The sequence below is a fragment of the Gopherus flavomarginatus genome, chromosome 8 (assembly GCF_025201925.1).
Source record: "Gopherus flavomarginatus isolate rGopFla2 chromosome 8, rGopFla2.mat.asm, whole genome shotgun sequence".
NCBI classification, from domain to species: domain Eukaryota; kingdom Metazoa; phylum Chordata; order Testudines; family Testudinidae; genus Gopherus; species Gopherus flavomarginatus.
The window spans coordinates 87,255,480-87,268,656 of record NC_066624.1 but is presented as its reverse complement, the minus strand read 5'-3'; the positions used below and the strand labels follow the sequence as shown (position 1 = coordinate 87,268,656).

General features: G+C 39.7%; 1 protein-coding gene across 2 annotated transcripts in view; it reads right to left on the bottom strand.

Annotated features, from left to right (window-relative positions):
* MED12L (mediator complex subunit 12L) overlaps window positions 1-13,177 on the bottom strand; it is a 276,235-nt gene that overhangs the window by 71,943 nt on the left and 191,115 nt on the right. For both annotated transcript variants that reach the window (XM_050965783.1, XM_050965784.1), the window contains 5 exons: window positions 10,074-10,301; window positions 5,149-5,290; window positions 4,096-4,216; window positions 3,105-3,206; window positions 1,501-1,614 (listed from right to left, as the gene is read on the bottom strand). In XM_050965783.1, the coding sequence (XP_050821740.1) occupies window positions 1,501-1,614; window positions 3,105-3,206; window positions 4,096-4,216; window positions 5,149-5,290; window positions 10,074-10,301 (707 nt within the window). The remainder of the gene's footprint in view (window positions 1-1,500; window positions 1,615-3,104; window positions 3,207-4,095; window positions 4,217-5,148; window positions 5,291-10,073; window positions 10,302-13,177) is intronic.

Genomic DNA, 13,177 nt, shown 5'->3' with positions numbered 1-13,177 from the left:
GTGAAAAGACTACCCTGAATATACTCCTTCTGCAGTTCACTATACAACTGTGTCTTTCACTTTGGAGAGAGATTAAATGTTCAAAAACTGATTTCTGCTCCCAAAATTACTTACTTATTAAGCTATAATCCCATTAGGTATAGTGTACCTGATGCTTTTCTCAATAAATTAAGTGCAATTTTTAAGGAATTAATTTGAAATGTGAGAAAGGAGTTAAAAAAATCAATATTTCACCTTCCAAAATATTATATTTTGAATATTATTAAGGATGGGGTGAGGTGGGACAGTGCTAGGGAAATGGGTGTTCTAGATCTGTGTACCATATAGCCTTTAACTTGCACAAGCTCCTGCAAGAGAGTTTGCATTGCATTGCATCTACAGAGTTTGCATCACAATGCATAATGCAATCCATGCACTAGTCATTTATTCAAACCTCAGCAACGCAGAAAAATAAGAATTCTAATCTAATCACTGCAAATAGCAATAAAGTATGGATGTTAGCCACAAGTATATTTTAACTCCACCTCAATCCACCCCAAATTTAGGTGTATAATAGAGAAGTTATAAAGGTATAGCTATGTCACTTAGGGTGTGATTTTTTTGAACCAGGATAGCTGTATTGGTATAAGCCAGTATAACTGCCCCTTATACTGGTGTAAGTACTTTTATACCAATAAAACTGTGCCCACATTAGGACTGTTCTGCTGTTTAACTTAACCAGTATAGTTACCCTGGCAAAACTTTTGAGCGTAGACCAGCCCGTACTTTACAAATCTACACTTAGGATACACTATGTTGTGTCAGCAACAGCTCGAAGTATAATGTAGCCTGAATTTTTGCCGGTATAGCTTGTTTGCTCAGGAGGGATGGAATAAGCTATGTTAGCAAAAGCACAGTCTGTTGAACATGCTGCATCTGTACCGGAAGTACTCTGACGATACACAATACCACTACAGCTCTACCAGCGAAGTTATTCTAGTGTACAGCTGCCCTCAGGCTTAAGAATTGACACGAGTGCAGCAATAGTGAGTGCTCTGCTTTGAAAGCACTGTTTAACTATGGTTCTTTCAAGACTTCAAAAATTCAACAGCCATTAAGATTTACTTGTAAATCCAAACATGGGAATAAGTGAAGTTTAAGAGTTGGGTTCAGGATACTCACCTTAGAAATGTCTTAAACATTTTTAGACTAAGCCAAGTTAAAATTTATTGTGACTTTCTGACAGGAAGTGTGTGCAAGAGTCACATCTGCTTAAAGTCACATAAGTCGGGGGCTGACCCACCAGAGAAAACTTCTGTCTCTTGACCTGTGGGGGGAAAGCTACTCATTGGTGTCAAGGAAGCACAGGAAGAATCCAAATTTGTCTTCAGTTAGATACTTTAATAACTAAGGAACTCCAATCACAGGAGCATAATCAAGAAAATGAATTAAACCAATTCCTTTTTTAGCCAAGTGTTAGACTGAAGATCTTCACACACACGACTCTCTGAACAATCTTACCAAGCATCAAAATTGCTTTTAAGACTGCAAACACAGCTCCCACTTCAATGCTGTTGTGAGCAGCGGTTAGAAGGTGGCGGTCACAAGAAGAGCGAATGCCTGGGAATGACTTCCCTAAGAGCAGAGTAAGAGGTACATGTAGTACTGTTATTCTTTACCAGCACAGACTTCTTTATACAAGAACTTTTCTACAATGCATCAATGACTAATTCATGAGGTAAAATGCTGTTTTGCTTGAAGCTGTAGACCAGGGGTCGGCAACCTTTCAGAAATGGTGTGCTGAGTCTTCATTTATTCACTTTGATTTAAGGTTTTGCGTGCCAGTAATATATTTTAATGTTTTTAGATGGTCTCTTTCTATAAGTCTATAATATATAATTAAACTATCGTTGTATGTAACGTAAATAAGGTTTTTAAAATGCTTAAGAAGCTTCATTTAAATTTAAATTAAAACGCAGAGCCCCCTGAGAGCGGTGGCCAGGACCCGGGCAGTGTGAGTGCCACTGAAAATCAGCACATGTGCCGCCTTCAGCACATGTGCCATAGGTTGCCTACCCCTGCTATAGGCCCAGCTGCAGTTAATTAAAATGAATGGGGGTAAGTAATAGTAGCATGCTAACAACAAAACTAGCTACAGTCATTTAAATCTAGTAAAATAAGGTTCTGATCCTGCCTTTAATCAACAGCCTTAAAAAAGTGTCCCAAACACACAAGTTTAAATTATTGAATTTTAAGTTATCAAGGAAAGTAAAGTCTATTTTGGTTTCAGCTATACAGGTTTATGAATTTCCCCTCCTCATTCTCTTCCACAACAAAGTTGTTATACAGATTTAACAAAGTACATTTAATATAAATTTCTTGTTGTATAGTTCAGGCTGATTCTGCAAAACTGAAGTCAGTGGATATTTTTCCACACTTCAGTTGGAGGAGGACCAGGCCCAAAGTTAAGAAATGAGAAAATGGCAGTTGGACATATAAGCTTTGCTATATGTTTTATGAAATTCTGCATTAGGATCTCATAACATTGTACACGATACAATAAAACGAAATTATTTTTGAAGATTCGTATCTTCAGAATTTGAAAGAGGCAAGAGCATTGTAGCAGTAAAAGTTTTCTACCAGTTTAGTTGTCTTCAATAGAACTATAAACAGCTGTTATATTCAAACTGAACTTTTGTTAAAGTTACTATGAAAAAGGCTGGAGTTCTAAGTTGACAGGATAACATTTTAATGCTCAAGTATCCATACTCCATTGAGTTCAGCAGTGAAATTGTTTCATCTGCATACCCATTTGGCTTTAAAGGCCCTATTTTTCCAGATAAATCAGAAGTATATGCTGCTGAGCTGCTTAACTATATTTCAGTACGCGAAAGTATTTCGACTGCAAATACACAGTTTAAAAAATGAAAATAAAAAATGCAAAGGCAATCATTGTTCAGCTTCTCAGAGAACATTATATTTAATGCAGAACTTTATTCGCTGAAATGGTTTGGTTACTTCCTGCCATAACAATCGCTCTCTGGCTTCTGCAGGAGGCCTATGCAGAAGTTTCAGAATTCATTTCGTTTTCTAAAATGAAAAGAACATGCAGCTTGCCAACTTACCCGTTGCTTGGGGTAACAGGTAGAGCTGGGGTGTTCTAAAGAGATGAAGCAGAAGACGGCATGTCATTCTCGCCCCAGGTTCAGCATCTGGGTCCCCACAGGCTATGAAAAATGGGACATTGACATAAGACACCTCTCTCAAGGATCTTAGAAATCATATACAGAATTCAATTGAAGAGCCACAGAAATAATTCTGTAAGACAGAACCTATTTCAAATGCAACTAGAGCATTTTATTTGATGGGAGTCAGCATTTGTAGGTTTTTGGAAGAAGTTAACTAAGCAGAATTAACTGGTGGAGGAAAAAGCAAGGGGAGCAGTGGTCAAATGAGAGCAGAGATGAAGACCTGTATGAAATTGTGCAGACCATTTAAAGCAAGGATCAGCACAGATTGAAACAGAAGGTGAGAAAGAGCTAGTGGAGGGATTCCAAGCATTTTGTGATATGGTCCTACCAGTGGGCAGGGCAGAGGGTTGTACCTACTGAACTCTGAATGGACTAGAAGGGAGCAAGAGGAGGCCACAGAGAATGTGATATCAGTAGTTGAGGCTGGAGGTAACTAAGATACAGATGAGAATTTTAAGTTGTGGGGGCTGGAAGGAAGGGTTCAATTTCTGAAATGTTGTGAAAGAAGAACTGGCATGCTTTGGATGTCTGGATGTGTTGTGTGCAATAGATAAAGAGATAGGGGACCTGGATAATAGGGAGAAGGATGGTGTTGTCAAAGAAGTAGAATGCATTTTATATGACTTTTATATCATTTATCAAACACAGATTCGATTCACCCTGACATTAGTACTACTTATGGGACCAGTCTGTTACAAATATAAAGGAGTATCCCGGCCACGGCCATCACATGCTGCAGTAGCATTCTGCATCAGAAAGCGGTTTCAGAATGAGTTGTAAAGTATTGCAATCAACAGAAAGAAAAAAAAGTTTTTCAAAACAAAATATCACAAAGTTTGCAGTGTCTGGATTGATATTTTCTTACCTGCTGCAAGGAGAGAAGGAAGTGCAACATGCTGAACTACATCCTCCAGAGAAAAACATTGCCGGGCTATCAGTATAGCAATGAAAATGGCCAGTGAGTCATGGAACGAAAGGTCACTCACCTCGAAAGAAAAACAACACTGGAATGCTTTCACATTACGATACACAAATCTTCATTGCTGTGATTAATGACCGAGACATAAAAGCGAACTTGGCTTACCAATGAAGAGCAAAATTATCACAAATAAGCAGCTTCCTCCACTTTTTCATGATCTCCTAAATATTTTCAATGGCAAACTTCTATTGATTTAAGTTAATTACAACATGTACTGATTTTTTCTTCATACATCAACTTTAATTAAATGAATAGGAGACAAATTGATTTATAAAAAATGGGACAGATGTTATCTTTAAATAGAAATTGTGGCATACATATTCACTCCTCAGCTGCTAGCACAAAGCAAGAAAAATCCTAGATTTACACAGGCATCCTTGAACATGCATGGTCAAAGAATAAACCGATCTTCTAAAGTACTAGCATAAATATATCACCCCAGAGCCTTCACTGATGAAAACTGTCATAACCCCACTGGCTTCAATGGAGCTCTGACGATTTACAGCAATTGAGTTAGGATCAATGAAGTGTATTACATCCTTATGACTAAGTGCCAGCCCAGAGGCATGCTATTTAAGAGTGGGACTGTTCAATTCATGGAAACAGCGATAGAGAAGTAAGATATTTATGTAGGTATCTGCCTGTCTCTTTCACAAGGTACCTCCTATAATCTGTAGCACTACAGTAGTGCAATGAGAAAAAAATGTATTTGAGTAAAAATACAATTCTATATGTAGCCTATATTTTATTTTGAATGAAACAATGAAAATGCAGAAAACAATTCAAGAGTTTCAGAAAATGCTTTGAAGAGATAAACAGATACAGTTCAAAACCCCTGTTCAACAATATATAGTGTTTAGATACTATCTGATGGGTCTTCTAGAGACAACTTAAGATATGTTTAACTGGTACTTATATTTCAAAATACACTGAACTTACATCCACACTGCAAAGCAGATCATTAAAACCCCAGACATGATTTGAAGAACAGCAAAGAGCCTTTAGAACCCCTAACCATTCTGAACTTAGCACCGTGCAGCATGCTGTCAACTCTGCGCAAAAGTTAGCTATGTCATTAATTCTAGAAGACAAGAGAAAACAAGTTAACAGAAGAAAAATGCTCATTAGCAATCAATATTTCAGAGATAAATAAAAGTTTGTGTCAAGACCTATATTTCAGATTTCATCTAGTGCTCTGCAGCTGTGGACACCTAGTCTTGCTAACTACAACATTTGGTACATGCATTGTGCCCAGTTTAATGTGCTGTTGAACAAGGCACTGCAATTTGTAGAGATTGTCCTGTGACAGAATGTACCCATGTCCCACACCCTACAGCCTGTTGTAATAATCTTGGTTCAAAGTTAAGACTTTTAAGGTATCATTTGAAAACTTATAATTTGCTGGTCAATATTTTCCTGATAAAATATGTGTAGCTACATTGTATATGAAGTTACAATATTCTACTATATGGTGTTAACACATATTCCAAACTGAGGCTGGCAAACTGGTCTGTCTCAAAGGAAGGAATGTGTGCCCTGCTTAATTTGCATTTAAGCATTAAGCAGAGTAATCAGCTAGGTATGGGAGACAAAGGAAGTTCAAACAGAGAGAAAAATTAGATAGAAAAACACATCAGGGAATATTCTTCCACACAGACTTTGTCTCCTGAATCTCAGCTGGAAATACTTTTCAAGAGGGAGACTGACAGTATAAAAAAGAGGGACAAACACCCCAAGGCACCCTTCCTCTCTCCCTGCCCATTGAATCGCCACACCTGAAGCAACAGAGGAAGCCTTCATTGGATTCTAGGAGAAGGGATCCTGACCTAGAGGATTTGGTAAGTAAGACTGCTGAAAGAATATGGTGAGAAGTTTTCTTGAATCTGATATAGTTTGCTAAGTTGGGCACCAGTAGCATTTTAACTTTATTTTCTTGTAACTATTTCTGACTTTTATGCCTCATTAAAAAGAGAGATTTTGAGTGAGTAAACTTGTTTTACTGTTTTATCTAATCCAGTGTCTTTAAACTAAGTGTTTCAGAACTCCATTTGTTATTTCTATTAAAAATATAACGGATGTCACATAAACTTGTTCTGTCCAGGAGACGGCTGGGCAGTACAGGACAAACATATCTAAGTGGAAACAAAAGACTAGGGGTGTGTTGGGGTCACCCTGCTGTATAGTCAAGGCTGATAAGTGCCAAGGTGTGGCTGGCTGGCTGCAGCACACATGCAGACATAGCTGAGAGAGACTTGTAAGTTGGAGGCTGTTCATAGCAGTACACAGTGGAGGTTACAGCAGCAAAGCAGTATAAAAGGGCACCACAGGTTAGGGCAGGGTTGACACAGCTACTCACTAGTCTGGATTGTACCCTGGTAAATCACACTTCCTTTATCATCAGTTGTCTCCCCCAGCATGATTCAATTATCTTCCCCCACCTGCTGGCCAACCATGAAAGGTGAATTTAGGGATACAACCCTTCCTGGCTCCACCCCACAGTGACAAGTGCTCTGCTCCCTCTTGCAGGGGGCACAAGCTGACACGCTTGCAGTGATGGCATGGGGAGAAGAGCTCCAGCCTTGATCAAGGTGCAAAATCATTCCCTCAAAAAAGGACCATATTGTAACAAAACCTAAATTAAGAAACCACCTTATCTTGTACAGGTCCCTAAAAATCCTAGGCCACCATTGACATTCTTCCAGCTATCAACTGTAAGGAAAACCATGCCTCACTGCAATGTAGCTAAAATAATTCTCCTGATTAGGAGCAAGAAGGGGACACAAAATCAAATGTGTCATTGTCACTTTGTGGATTACATACAGATTAAATTAATTGTGATTCAGTGCAATGTTAAGAGCCATGTTGACTGGTTAAGAGAGGAGAAATGTGGTTTACTCACCCTGGGCTGAGTTCCATTCTCCCTTTCAGAGGGAAACTCCCTTGGAGGGTAAAATGATAAAATATCAATATGCTCTTTAGGGAGGAAGAGAAGGAATGATCTACTACATGAGTGTCACTCAGAAAGGGAAAAGAGATTCCTGCTATGAAGTGTAGCCAATACTTTCCTCTCTTCCTTAATCCATCAGTGACTTTTCAGTAGCTTTACCAAAGCGAAGGAGGATGAAGGAGAAAGACTGATGGGTGGAAATGATATCTATAAGAAGTTCGAGGAATAGATATTGCACATTGTATTTCATAATGATTCCAAAATCCAAGATACTACACCTCTATCCCGATATAATGAGACCTGATATAACATGAATTCGGCTACAACACGGTAAAGCTGCACTCCAGAGGGGCGGGGCTCCGCACTCTGGGAGATCAAAGCAAGTTCGATATAACGCGGTTTTACCTATAACGTGGTAAGATTTTTTGGCTCCCAAGGACAGCGTTATCTCGGGGTAGAGGTGTACATAAATTCACTCATGATGATATGGTTAACCCTATTATAGAGTCTCAGATCTTGAGGATGACAGCTTTCAATAGCTGAATTAGATAAGTGTCAGAATTAAATCTGAACAACCTTGAACGTGGAAAGTTTATCATCTGTCCTTGAATTCTGAATGAATTCTTGATTAAGTGTTCCTAATAGGAGTTAAACCAGAACTCCATATCTCAACCATTCTGATTTTGAGGGAACTGGAGTTGAAATCCAGATGTAAAACATTTAGGCTCTTCTCCACCTGCATTATGGGGTTTGCAGAAGAGATAATTAAGAAAAACAAGTCCAACAAGGAAATCCAATGCTATTTTTGGATAGAAAGAATAATTTTACAATTTGCCCATTGCTAAAGATCCTAAGAAAAGGAAGTAATGATGAGAAGAAAAAACTAATCTTTACGAGAAAGCGGATCTCTAAATGAGGTCCAGACATGAAGAGCTCTTCAAGGCCATGCTAAAATGCAAGGATAAATGAGACAATTATTGTTTGTCATAAAGGACAATAGTAAAGGGAATCATCACATAGAAGATCTTTCTGTTCTGTCCTAGAAGAGATATGCTTGATTCGGAGTGAAAATCCTAGGACCAAATTTGGGGTGTCAAAGGATAATTTTAATGAGATGGGAAAAAAGTGTTTTGTCCCACAAAATCTAATACTTTTGGCAACTCTTCTTCTTTTAATAAAGTAATTTGAGTTTAGTGCGTTCTTTGTGGATGCTGAAAGGATCACTGTAACAGCAGTCCTTCAGTCCAATAGCAGTCCTTCAATGTTATTTCACATGGAGGACCCCAAACTCTCAGGTGGGGCATAAAGGGCAGGGCACACAGAGGAAGACGTCTGTGTGCAGGAGGTTGAAAAGGTGCATGATATTGGATCTGCTCTTTCAACTAAAATACACAGCTGTGGCTACGGGTAATATTGAGAAGGTTCTTTGAAAGCCACCTACCTTCCTTTTTTGCTCTCCCATTGATCCTTACAGGGGCTGAACAATTAAAAAGAGAGAGAAGCCATGTCTACATTACAAGCTAAAGTGTGAGTCTACTGCTCGTGTACACATATTCAGGCTAGCTCTCACTGAGCTCACCGAAGTATAAAGAGTAGTGTGGCCACAGTAGCATGGCAGTGCAGAATACATGCCCACTGGTTTCAGAAAGGTCTGTACTCAGCATGGCTGAGCCATGCCTCTGCTGCTGCTACCAGTGCTGCTGCAGGCATTCTGCTATTTATATCCAAACGAGCAGGATGAGAGTTCGCATGAGTATATATACAAGCAGGAGAACCACACCCCTAGCTTGTAGCAAAGACATAGCCAGAGAAAAGAGAGGGGAGGGAGAAGAGAGAGGGGAGGTAAAAACAGAGGCAGAAACAGACGAGAGAGAAACTGGACAAAGAAAAAGATGGTGGCAAAGTGCCAGGAGAGAGAAGGAAAAGTTCCCTATCATTAACCAGCCTATTGCAAAGATATATCACGAGAAAAGGCTGGGAAGCACTATGATAGTCCCTTAAAGCCTTCTCTTTGAGAACTAGTCATTCTCTTGAAAGACTGAGCTGACAGGAACATCAGTCTATTTTCTTCTCTGCTGTCACAGGTACTTTCCATTTAGAGACCAGATACCATGGAACAATAGGAACATAAGAAATGCCAGACTGGTTCAGACCCAGGGTCCACCTAGTGTAGTATCCTGTCTCAAAATCAGCCAGCACTAGATGCTTCAGAGGAAGGTACAAGAAGCCCCACAGCCGACAGCTGTGGGATAATGTGACCCACATGCACGTCTCACCCTAATCCTTAATAGCTAGAGAATGGTTTAAACTCTAAAGCATGAGATTTTATTTCCCTTCCAAAATTCTTCTTTAATGAAGTAGCTATAACAAACCTGGATGTTCTTGTTATCCATTTAAATGCCCAATCCCTCTTTTAAAAACTTACTAAGTACTGGGCCTCAACAGCATACTGTGGCTAGGAGTTCCATAATTCAATTAATTAATAATATAGTTCATCTGGGGAAGGAACTGATCTGGTACTCAACACTCCTTGACAACGAGGATACTATCAGGATGTGATGATGACTGTGCTGAGATAGCAACCCAGTCTCAGAATCATGTAAGCCTACACCTGCACTAAGCCATTTGTTATTAATCCTTTTAATGTTATGCAAACCAGTCTGATGCAGTCTAGGTGAAAGGAAACCCATTCAAAAGAACAGTGCAACGCTGAAGTGGCGAGAAAGGGGAAATCTGTCAATGAAGAGAATACCAAAAGGATACAAAGGGAGCCAAAAAAGAGGAAGGAAGGAAGGAAAACATGCACATGAACAGCCCCAGTTAGCTCTAATAATATCTCAGATACTTGATTTCACTGCAGCACTAATACTTATTTCAACTACTTCCATAGTTCTACTTCTGAATCAATTTCTCTTACCTTCCTGCATCTTGGTGCCCCATACACACATTCATTAGTGCATTACACACAAAGCTGTAGCGATTGGCTGCGTTGTCATTCAGGATCTTGCCTAACATTGAGTAGTTGATGCTGTGAGCAGAGGGATTTTCGATAAAATCCAACATGAACTCTGGATCCCATAACAAGTTGGAGTTTGAGGGCTGTACGTTGCTGTATATCGTTTGCTTTACCTTTGAACAAGCACTACTAAGGGTTAAAAACAGAAGGAGAGACAAAAATATTATTCACTTCTCCTGGGTTACTGAAATATTTATGCAGATTAAAACAAAATGGCCACCAAATACTACTCGCAGAGTTAGTAGATATATTGTTAAATCCCAGAAAGTCTATCGTATTTCCCTAGGGGGCACTGGAGCACACAAGCACGGGTGGAGGATATCATAGGCTGGAGGAGCTTTGCCTCAGCAAACAGCCCTCCTGCTTCCAGCTTGGCCCAGCTCCAGTCTCCCTGCCCTCTGGGGCTGAGGGCACTAGCCTGGGGCAGGGGCCAGCAGCTGCAGAGGGGGCCTCTGGGGTGTGTGTGGAAGAGACGGGGCTATGAGCTAGCCTCCACCAGCCAGCAGTTCACACATCGCTTATGCACACAAGCAAATACACCCTACTTGGATTACTCTTCTGTACACTGTTTCAGAAAGCTGTGGTGTTTTTACAGAGAGTCTGCCAAACCCAGGTAGCACACGGCCAATTTGACTAAAGTTTTCCTGCAATTCATATAAACTGACAAGTTCCCAAACCAGCTTTGTGATATGTTTATTCAAAGCCTGAGCAGCCAGATGAATCAGAGAGTATTCACCTTATACAACGTGCCTTGTAAACATATGCTGACGCTGCTTCAGAAGACTGCTTATTCCTCTTTTACATTTCATGACATACTGAGTGAACTGGAGTGTGCATCAGGGTGAGGGATTAAGTGGCAAGAAATATCAGTACCCTACCTACATTCTTTTTAAAATAAAAAACCTCAACTCCTTAGAAAGACAACAAATTTTACAACAACTTTTTAATTATTGACACAGTGAACTATATATCATCTATGATTTCTTGGCTGACAGAATCAAATAGAAAGAGGGTATGAGAATGTCATGCTCTTATTACATTAACAAACACAGAAGACAGAGACAGTCTAGGAAGAAATTAGATAATTGTATATGCAAAAGGTTAAAGAGGACATTTGCATTAATTAAAGAGGTGCTGGTTATGATTCCACATTTAAGGCCTTATTTACATGAGTGAATTAAACTAAATTCAGAAATCAGATTAAGAATTCCTTATGTCAATTTACTGTAATCTGATTTGACATAAAACACTCAAGTCAATTAAAGAGGGTTGCATTGATCCAACTAAATTGGTGCAACTTTGGTGAAACTACAAAGGAAACACAAGTTGGTGAAGAAGTCACCAGATCAGAAGTATTATTGGGTCAGAAATGTAGTTTTCACCTGAGAGATGGGTGTGATCATCAAGGAAATGGAGGTCAGATATTGGGATCAAACACAGCAAATCCCTCAGGGTATGTCTTCAATGCAAAGTTAACCCAGGCTCTTATTTGGGTGTTGCCGCTAACCCTCATCCTGTATATACACAAAAACCTGACCCAAGTTTAGTGTTTTCCCAGGCTAGCTAGCTTGTTTTTGGGCTAAAGGCTGAGTGAGGTTATTACTCAGGCTGCTAACACAGTTACTCTGCAGTGAGGATGTGGCTAAACTACTGGAGTGCTGATAGTACTCCAGTGCCTTCCCATAATTCCTCCACATACGCAGAAGGATAGACAAGTTGTCCCATAATTCAGTGAAAAGAATCACAGAGTGGTTTAGCTTAATGCAGCAGCACAAAGAACCATGGGATATGCCCCCAGAAATCCTAGCAACACACACATGGGTGAGTGCAGCACCAGTCAGGACACAGTAACATGGGTGTGGCTCCTCATACCTGAGGTAGGCTAACTCAGGGACAATCACCTAGGTTAACTCTGCAGTGAAGGCATATCCTCAGAGGTAGGAATTTTCTAATGGTGTGAGCATTTAATTTCTCCCACAAATAAGATTTTTGTCTGCCTACTAGAGGCTGAATGTAGTTTAGTACTGTTTAGCTCCAATTTAATTTTAAACTCCATTTTCTAACAAACTTATTTTCATTTAATATATCTCAGGTTGTAAGTTATTCTTGGGATTTTTACTGTGGTCCATTCTCAAAGACCAGAAAGAGGAGTTTCTGATCTCTCGTGAGAGGCAGAAAGGCACTGAATCTGAGACCATGTCTACACTTCGGGTGCTACAGTGGCATAGCTACATCACTGCAGCTATACCACTAGTGCCATAGCTTGGACACTTTTTATAGTGACGGAAGGAGGTTTTCTGTGTGAATTTTTCACATCATTGAGTGCCATAGATATATGTTGACCTAACTTCTAAGCATAGATGAGGCCTCAGTGCAAAGAGACTGCCCATACCCAGGAGCTGTTGCCAAAACTCAGGCTGGGGGGGACAGATACACTGGGAGAGCTACAGTGGCTACTAGAAACAAGGAACCATCAGTAACAATTTTTTGTGGATTTTTGCCATTTTTCCTCTTGAAAAACATCACTACCTCTTCCACAGCCAGAAACAGTTTAAAGGGTAATTGCTCTACATGTCTATGGTGTTAAATGGTATCCTACAAAGACAAGCTCCATGAGTCTTTTGGTTGATCAGTTGCTGTTATCTTTGTCAGTGCAAATGGGATCCACGCTAGGAAATCCAGGCTTCTGGCATCACACAGTCACATTATTCAAAGTATTCTCTAGTCATAGGGAAACCAATGAAAAGAGAGGACGAGCAGCAGCTACATTTATCTTTTAAAAAAATACAAAAAAGTATCAAAAATCAAGCTTGGACTTGGACTTTCAGAAAGCCTTTGAAAAGGTCCCTCATCAAAGGCTCTTAAGCAAACTAAGCAGTCACAGATCAATAACAGGTTAAAAGATAGGAAACAAAAGGGTAGGAATAAATGGCCAGCTTTCAGAATGGAGAGAGGTAAATAGCAGTCTTACCCCAGTATCTGGGCTAGAACCAGTGTTCTTCAAC